The 9,747-nt window shown below is 61.1% G+C and overlaps 1 protein-coding gene across 1 annotated transcript; it reads left to right on the forward strand.

Annotated features, from left to right (window-relative positions):
* Nucleotides 1-306: 306 nt before the first annotated feature.
* LOC144489439 (pre-rRNA 2'-O-ribose RNA methyltransferase FTSJ3-like) lies at nucleotides 307-8,982 on the forward strand. The gene is made up of 2 exons (XM_078207307.1): nucleotides 307-407; nucleotides 7,719-8,982. The coding sequence occupies exons 1-2, from the start codon at nucleotides 307-309 to the stop codon at nucleotides 7,909-7,911; spliced, it is 294 nt and encodes a 97-aa protein (XP_078063433.1). The 3' UTR covers nucleotides 7,912-8,982.
* Nucleotides 8,983-9,747: the final 765 nt, after the last annotated feature.

The raw sequence follows: 9,747 nt of genomic DNA on the forward strand, positions 1-9,747 counted from the left end.
CTCCTCTCTCCCCCTCCCCCTCTCTCTCCCCCTCCCCCCCTCTCTCTCCCCCTCCCCCCTCTCTCTCTCCCCTCCCCCCCTCTCTCCCCCTCCCCCCCCTCTCCCCCTCCCCCCCTCTCTCCCCCACCCCCCCTCTCTCTCCCCTCCCCCCTCTCTCCCCCTCCCCCCCTCTCTCCCCCTCCCCCCCCTCTCTCTCCCCCTCCCCCCCTCTCTCTCCCCCTCCCCCCCTCTCTCTCCCCCTCCCCCTCTCTCTCCCCCTCCCCCCTCTCTCCCCCTCCACCCCCCTCTCTCTCTCCCCCTCCGCCAATGCAGCAATTGAAGAAACTGGAACAAATGAAGAAGAAGGCGGAGGCTGTTGTCAACACGGTCGATATCTCGGAGCGTGAGAAGATGGCTCAGATGAGGAGGTAACATGCTGTCAAGATGGCTGACTGACCTCTCGATAGTGCGGCCCTGTCACTGACTGACCCCTCGATAGTGCGGCCCTGTCACTGTGTCACTGACTGACCCCTCGATAGTGCGGCCCTGTCACTGTGTCACTGACTGACCCCTCGATAGTGCGGCCCTGTCACTGACTGACCCCTCGATAGTGCGGCCCTGTCACTGACTGACCCCTCGATAGTGCGGCCCTGTCACTGTGTCACTGACTGACCCCTCGATAGTGCGGCCCTGTCACTGACTGACCCCTCGATAGTGCGGCCCTGTCACTGTGTCACTGACTGACCCCTCGATAGTGCGGCCCTGTCACTGTGTCACTGACTGACCCCTCGATAGTGCGGCCCTGTCACTGACTGACCCCTCGATAGTGCGGCCCTGTCACTGACTGACCCCTCGATAGTGCGGCCCTGTCACTGACTGACCCCTCGATAGTGCGGCCCTGTCACTGTGTCACTGACTGACCCCTCGATAGTGCGGCCCTGTCACTGACTGACCCCTCGATAGTGCGGCCCTGTCACTGACTGACCCCTCGATAGTGCGGCCCTGTCACTGACTGACCCCTCGATAGTGCGGCCCTGTCACTGTGTCACTGACTGACCCCTCGATAGTGCGGCCCTGTCACTGACTGACCCCTCGATAGTGCGGCCCTGTCACTGACTGACCCCTCGATAGTGCGGCCCTGTCACTGTGTCACTGACTGACCCCTCGATAGTGCGGCCCTGTCACTGACTGACCCCTCGATAGTGCGGCCCTGTCACTGTGTCACTGACTGACCCCTCGATAGTGCGGCCCGGTCACTGTGTCACTGACTGACCCCTCGATAGTGCGGCCCGGTCACTGACTGACCCCTCGATAGTGCGGCCCAGTCACTGACTGACCCCTCGATAGTGCGGCCCTGTCACTGACTGACCCCTCGATAGTGCGGCCCTGTCACTGACTGACCCCTCGATAGTGCGGCCCTGTCACTGACTGACCCCTCGATAGTGCGGCCCTGTCACTGACTGACCCCTCGATAGTGCGGCCCTGTCACTGACTGACCCCTCGATAGTGCGGCCCTGTCACTGTGTCACTGATTAACTGACCCCTCGATTGTGCGGCCCTGTCACTGACTGACGTCTCGATAGTGCGGCCCTGTCACTGTGTCACTGACTGACCCCTCGATAGTGCGGCCCTGTCACTGTGTCACTGACTGACCCCTCGATAGTGCGGCCCGGTCACTGACTGACCCCTCGATAGTGCGGCCCTGTCACTGACTGACCGCTCGATAGTGCGGCCCTGTCACTGACTGACCGCTCGATAGTGCGGCCCTGTCACTGACTGACCCCTCGATAGTGCGGCCCTGTCACTGACTGACCGCTCGATAGTGCGGCCCTGTCACTGTGTCACTGACTGACCCCTCGATAGTGCCGCCCTGTCACTGACTGACCGCTCGATAGTGCGGCCCTGTCACTGTGTCACTGACTGACCCCTCGATAGTGCGGCCCTGTCACTGTGTCACTGACTGACCCCTCGATAGTGCGGCCCTGTCACTGTGTCACTGACTGACCCCTCGATAGTGCGGCCCTGTCACTGACTGACCCCTTGATAGTGCGGCCCTGTCACTGTGTCACTGATTAACTGACCCCTCGATTGTGCGGCCCGGTCACTGACTGACCCCTCGATAGTGCGGCCCTGTCACTGACTGACCGCTCGATAGTGCGGCCCTGTCACTGACTGACCCCTCGATAGTGCGGCCCGGTCACTGACTGACCCCTCGATAGTGCGGCCCTGTCACTGACTGACCGCTCGATAGTGCGGCCCTGTCACTGACTGACCGCTCGATAGTGCGGCCCTGTCACTGACTGACCCCTCGATAGTGCGGCCCTGTCACTGACTGACCGCTCGATAGTGCGGCCCTGTCACTGTGTCACTGACTGACCCCTCGATAGTGCGGCCCTGTCACTGACTGACCGCTCGATAGTGCGGCCCTGTCACTGTGTCACTGACTGACCGCTCGATAGTGCGGCCCTGTCACTGTGTCACTGACTGACCCCTCGATAGTGCGGCCCTGTCACTGTGTCTCTGACTGACCCCTCGATAGTGCGGCCCTGTCACTGACTGACCCCTCGATAGTGCGGCCCTGTCACTGACTGACCCCTCGATAGTGCGGCCCTGTCACTGACTGACCGCTCGATAGTGCGGCCCTGTCACTGTGTCACTGACTGACCCCTCGATAGTGCGGCCCTGTCACTGACTGACCCCTCGATAGTGCGGCCCTGTCACTGTGTCACTGACTGACCCCTCGATAGTGCGGCCCTGTCACTGTGTCACTGACTGACCCCTCGATAGTGTGGCCCGGTCACTGACTGACCCCTCGATAGTGCGGCCCTGTCACTGACTGACCGCTCGATAGTGCGGCCCTGTCACTGTGTCACTGACTGACCCCTCGATAGTGCGGCCCTGTCACTGTGTCACTGACTGACCCCTCGATAGTGCGGCCCTGTCACTGTGTCACTGACTGACCCCTCGATAGTGCGGCCCGGTCACTGACTGACCCCTCGATAGTGCGGCCCGGTCACTGTGTCACTGACTGACCCCTCGATAGTGCGGCCCTGTCACTGACTGACCCCTCGATAGTGCGGCCCGGTCACTGACTGACCCCTCGATAGTGCGGCCCTGTCACTGTGTCACTGACTGACCCCTCGATAGTGCGGCCCTGTCACTGACTGACCCCTCGATAGTGCGGCCCTGTCACTGTGTCACTGACTGACCGCTCGATAGTGCGGCCCTGTCACTGTGTCACTGACTGACCCCTCGATAGTGCGGCCCTGTCACTGTGTCACTGACTGACCCCTCGATAGTGCGGCCCGGTCACTGACTGACCCCTCGATAGTGCGGCCCTGTCGCTGACTGACCCCTCGATAGTGCGGCCCAGTCACTGTGTCACTGACTGACTGACCCCTCGATAGTGCGGTCCTGTCACTGACTGACCGCTCGATAGTGCGGCCCTGTCACTGTGTCACTGACTGACCGCTCGATAGTGCTGCCCTGTCACTGACTGACCGCTCGATAGTGCGGCCCTGTCACTGTGTCACTGACTGACCGCTCGATAGTGCGGCCCTGTCACTGTGTCACTGACTGACCCCTCGATAGTGCGGCCCTGTCACTGTGTCTCTGACTGACCCCTCGATAGTGCGGCCCTGTCACTGTGTCACTGACTGACCCCTCGATAGTGCGGCCCTGTCACTGTGTCACTGACCGACCCCTCGATAGTGCGGCCCTGTCACTGACTGACCCCTCGATAGTGCGGCCCTGTCACTGACTGACCGCTCGATAGTGCGGCCCTGTCACTGTGTCACTGACTGACTGACCCCTCGATAGTGCGGTCCTGTCACTGACTGACCGCTCGATAGTGCGGCCCTGTCACTGTGTCACTGACTGACCCCTCGATAGTGCTGCCCTGTCACTGACTGACCGCTCGATAGTGCGGCCCTGTCACTGTGTCACTGACCGACCCCTCGATAGTGCGGCCCTGTCACTGTGTCACTGACTGACCCCTCGATAGTGCGGCCCGGTCACTGACTGACCCCTCGATAGTGCGGTCCTGTCACTGACTGACCGCTCGATAGTGCGGCCCTGTCACTGTGTCACTGACTGACCGCTCGATAGTGCGGCCCTGTCACTGTGTCACTGACTGACCCCTCGATAGTGCGGCCCTGTCACTGTGTCACTGACTGACCCCTCGATAGTGCGGCCCTGTCACTGTGTCACTGACTGACCCCTCGATAGTGCGGCCCTGTCACTGACTGACCGCTCGATAGTGCGGCCCTGTCACTGTGTCACTGACTGACCCCTCGATAGTGCGGCCCTGTCACTGTGTCACTGACTGACCCCTCGATAGTGCGGCCCGGTCACTGACTGACCCCTCGATAGTGCGGCCCGGTCACTGTGTCACTGACTGACCCCTCGATAGTGCGGCCCTGTCACTGTGTCACTGACTGACCCCTCGATAGTGCGGCCCTGTCACTGTGTCACTGACTGACCCCTCGATAGTGCGGCCCGGTCACTGACTGACCCCTCGATAGTGCGGCCCTGTCACTGTGTCACTGACTGACCCCTCGATAGTGCGGCCCTGTCACTGACTGACCCCTCGATAGTGCGGCCCTGTCACTGACTGACCCCTCGATAGTGCGGCCCTGTCACTGTGTCACTGACTGACCCCTCGATCGTGCGGCCCGGTCACTGTGTCACTGACTGACCCCTCGATAGTGCGGCCCGGTCACTGACTGACCCCTCGATAGTGCGGCCCGGTCACTGTGTCACTGACTGACCCCTCGATAGTGCGGCCCTGTCACTGACTGACCCCTCGATAGTGCGGCCCGGTCACTGACTGACCCCTCGATAGTGCGGCCCTGTCGCTGACTGACCCCTCGATAGTGCGGCCCTGTCACTGTGTCACTGACTGACCCCTCGATAGTGCTGCCCTGTCACTGACTGACCGCTCGATAGTGCGGCCCTGTCACTGTGTCACTGACTGACCCCTCGATAGTGCGGCCCTGTCACTGACTGACCGCTCGATAGTGCGGCCCTGTCACTGTGTCACTGACTGACCCCTCGATAGTGCGGCCCTGTCACTGTGTCACTGACTGACCCCTCGATAGTGCGGCCCTGTCACTGTGTCACTGACTGACCCCTCGATAGTGCGGCCCGGTCACTGACTGACCCCTCGATAGTGCGGCCCGGTCACTGACTGACCGCTCGATAGTGCGGCCCTGTCACTGTGTCACTGACTGACCCCTCGATAGTGCGGCCCTGTCACTGTGTCACTGACTGACCCCTCGATAGTGCGGCCCGGTCACTGACTGACCCCTCGATAGTGCGGCCCGGTCACTGTGTCACTGACTGACCCCTCGATAGTGCGGCCCGGTCACTGACTGACCCCTCGATAGTGCGGCCCTGTCACTGACTGACCCCTCGATAGTGCGGCCCGGTCACTGACTGACCCCTCGATAGTGCGGCCCTGTCACTGTGTCACTGACTGACCCCTCGATAGTGCGGCCCTGTCACTGACTGACCCCTCGATCGTGCGGCCCTGTCACTGTGTCACTGACTGACCCCTCGATAGTGCGGCCCTGTCACTGACTGACCCCTCGATAGTGCGGCCCTGTCACTGTGTCACTGACTGACCCCTCGATAGTGCGGCCCTGTCACTGACTGACCCCTCGATAGTGCGGCCCTGTCACTGTGTCACTGACTGACCCCTCGATAGTGCGGCCCTGTCACTGTGTCACTGACTGACCCCTCGATAGTGCGGCCCTGTCACTGTGTCACCGACTGACCCCTCGATAGTGCGGCCCTGTCGCTGACTGACCCCTCGATAGTGCGGCCCTGTCACTGTGTCACTGACTGACTGACCCCTCGATAGTGCGGTCCTGTCACTGACTGACCGCTCGATAGTGCGGCCCTGTCACTGTGTCACTGACTGACCGCTCGATAGTGCTGCCCTGTCACTGACTGACCGCTCGATAGTGCGGCCCTGTCACTGTGTCACTGACTGACCGCTCGATAGTGCTGCCCTGTCACTGACTGACCGCTCGATAGTGCGGTCCTGTCACTGACTGACCGCTCGATAGTGCGGCCCTGTCACTGTGTCACTGACTGACCGCTCGATAGTGCTGCCCTGTCACTGACTGACCGCTCGATAGTGCGGCCCTGTCACTGTGTCACTGACTGACCCCTCGATAGTGCGGCCCTGTCACTGTGTCACTGACTGACCCCTCGATAGTGCGGCCCTGTCACTGACTGACCCCTCGATAGTGCGGCCCTGTCACTGACTGACCGCTCGATAGTGCGGCCCTGTCACTGACTGACCCCTCGATAGTGCGGCCCTGTCACTGTGTCACTGACTGACTGACCCCTCGATAGTGCGGTCCTGTCACTGACTGACCGCTCGATAGTGCGGCCCTGTCACTGTGTCACTGACTGACCCCTCGATAGTGCTGCCCTGTCACTGACTGACCGCTCGATAGTGCGGCCCTGTCACTGTGTCACTGACTGACCCCTCGATAGTGCGGCCCGGTCACTGACTGACCCCTCGATAGTGCGGCCCTGTCACTGACTGACCCCTCGATAGTGCGGCCCTGTCACTGACTGACCCCTCGATAGTGCGGCCCGGTCACTGACTGACCCCTCGATAGTGCGGCCCGGTCACTGTGTCACTGACTGACCACTCGATGGTGCGGCCCGGTCACTGTGTCACTGACTGACCCCTCGATAGTGCGGCCCGGTCACTGACTGACCGCTCGATAGTGCGGCCCTGTCACCGTGTCACTGACTGACCACTCGATGGTGCGGCCCGGTCACTGTGTCACTGACTGACCCCTCGATAGTGCGGCCCGGTCACTGACTGACCCCTCGATAGTGCGGCCCTGTCACTGTGTCACTGACTGACCCCTCGATAGTGCGGCCCTGTCACTGACTGACCCCTCGATAGTGCGGCCCGGTCACTGACTGACCCCTCGATAGTGCGGCCCTGTCACTGACTGACCCCTCGATAGTGCGGCCCTGTCACTGTGTCACTGACTGACCCCTCGATAGTGCGGCCCGGTCACTGACTGACCCCTCGATAGTGCGGCCCTGTCACTGACTGACCCCTCGATAGTGCGGCCCTGTCACTGACTGACCCCTCGATAGTGCGGCCCTGTCACTGACTGACCCCTCGATAGTGCGGCCCGGTCACTGTGTCACTGACTGACCACTCGATAGTGCGGCCCTGTCACTGACTGACCCCTCGATAGTGCGGCCCGGTCACTGTGTCACTGACTGACCACTCGATAGTGCGACCCTGTCACTGTGTCACTGACTGACCACTCGATGGTGCGGCCCGGTCACTGTGTCACTGACTGACCCCTCGATAGTGCGGCCCGGTCACTGTGTCACTGACTGACCCCTCGATAGTGCGGCCCTGTCACTGTGTCACTGACTGACCACTCGATGGTGCGGCCCGGTCACTGTGTCTCTGACTGACCACTCGATGGTGCGGCCCTGTCACTGTGTCACTGACTGGCCCCTCGATAGTGCGGCCCTGTCACTGACTGACCCCTCGATAGTGCGGCCCTGTCACTGACTGACCCCTCGATGGTGCGGCCCTGTCACTGTGTCACTGACTGACCCCTCGATAGTGCGGCCCGGTCACTGACTGACCCCTCGATAGTGCGGCCCTGTCACTGACTGACCCCTCGATAGTGCGGCCCGGTCACTGTGTCACTGATTAACTGACCCGTCCTGTTTGACTTCTGCAGCATTTACAAGAAGGCCGGACTGAAGGAAAAACGGCAGGTGACCTACCTGGTGGCGAAAAAGGGTGCCGGGCGCAAGGTTAGCCGGCCGGCCGGGGTCAAGGGTCAGTTCCGTGTGGTGGACGCCAGGATGAAGAAGGACTCCAGGAAGTTGGCCAAAGTTGGGAAAGGCAAAGGGAAGCGGAAGGCCAAGTAGGAGGCCGGGCCTTGCATCTCCTTCTCTCCACCAGACCCATCTCCTGCCGCTTTCCCCTCGCGCGGGGCGGTGCGAGCAGGGTGTGAGGTCTCTCCCTCGCGCCCTCCCTCGCACAGCACCGCCTGGACCAGTTGGAGGTGGCGACCATCGATCCCATGTCGCCCTCTTGTCCGCTGGATACTTTGTGGGAAGGACAGTGACCTCTGACCTCCCGCTATCAAACACACCTGGACGCTAACCCCTCCCTCCCCGTCCGCCCCCACTCCCTGGCCCAGGGAAATCAGATTCTCCCCCTTATGTAACGGACATATCAATGAGTGTGAGGCCACTCTGCCCCTCAAGTCCTGCTTCTCCTCCCCATTCGATAAGGTCACTTCCATTTTGATTGTAACCCCCGACCCCACCTTCCCTCTGACCTCACAATAACCTTTCACCCCCCCGGTATCGGCCTCTCTTTTAAATTTCCCCAATTTCGATATCCCTCTGCGCGCCCCCCCCCAGGCCCCCCACTTCCCCTCGCTGTGAGGGATGCCCAAGATCGGGGCGACCCTTTTCTTTGCCCCTCGGGCTACGGCCCTGTTCCAGCTCAGGACTGCGCCCCTTAGTGTCCAAAGATGTGGGGTTAGGTGGATTGGCCATGCTAAATTGCCCCACAGTTTGTCAGGGGGATTAACTAGGGTAAATGTGTGGGGGCGACCCAAATAGGGGCTGAGTGGGATTGTTGTGGGTGCAGACTCGATGGGCTGAATGGCCTCCTTCTGTACTGTACTAAATAAAAAATAAATTCCCTTCCCAACACCGGCCCACACTGTAAGGGGCCCCCGCACAAGAGAGGGCACCCAGTGACGCCACCCCAGGGTGATAAACAATCGTGCCAGTCCCCATGGCAACCACCGACTCCGGTACAGATTGGCCATTGGCGGCCATTTTGAATAACGCGGACAACCAGTTCCTCTGGCGCCCACGGTCCCCGCCCGCGCGCGCACGCACACAGGGAGAGGGGGAGCCAGGCGTGGGGGAATCATCTGTAAGGCTTTGCATCTGTTTATAAATAAAAGAAGGTATATGTTTCTCAAAGCGGTCGTATGTACGGGCGGGACGGGGAAACCCTCAGGTATATGGCGATTGTGTGTACAAAGCGGATAATTGTGTTGTATGTTTTTATTTGCCGACACACGGCTCCCCCGGGGGAAAGGGGGGCACTGAATGTTGGAGCTGACGTACTTTGGATTCAAAGGTGGTTCTTTGCCAAAACCTCGCCTCCCCGTGTCCTGACAGCCTTGCACGCCCCGGGACACTCGCAAGCCATCGCGATGGGCTCCCTGCCCTGAGAGGGTGGTGTTTGTCTCCCCGGTAGAGAGAGGGTGGTGTTTGTCTCCCCGGTAGAGAGAGGGCAGTGTTTGTCTCCCCGGTAGAGAGAGGGCAGTGTTTGTCTCCCCCGGTAGAGAGAGGGCAGTGTTTGTCTCCCCGGTAGAGAGAGGGCGGTGTTTGTCTCCCCGGTAGAGAGAGGGCGGTGTTTGTCTCCCCGGTAGAGAGAGGGCGGTGTTTGTCTCCCCGGTAGAGAGAGGGCAGTGTTTGTCTCCCCGGTAGAGAGAGGGCGGTGTTTGTCTCCCCGGTAGAGAGAGGACGGTGTTTGTCTCCCCGGTAGAGAGAGGGCGGTGTTTGTCTCCCCGGTAGAGAGAGGGCAGTGTTTGTCTCCCCGGTAGAGAGAGGGCAGTGTTTGTCTCCCCGGTAGAGAGAGGGCAGTGTTTGTCTCCCCGGTAGAGAGAGGGCAGTGTTTGTCTCCCCCGGTAGAGAGAGGGCAGTGTTTGTCTCCCCGGTAGAGAGAGGGCAGTG

Source organism: Mustelus asterias, unplaced genomic scaffold, assembly GCF_964213995.1.
Source record: "Mustelus asterias unplaced genomic scaffold, sMusAst1.hap1.1 HAP1_SCAFFOLD_2198, whole genome shotgun sequence".
Taxonomy (NCBI): domain Eukaryota; kingdom Metazoa; phylum Chordata; class Chondrichthyes; order Carcharhiniformes; family Triakidae; genus Mustelus; species Mustelus asterias.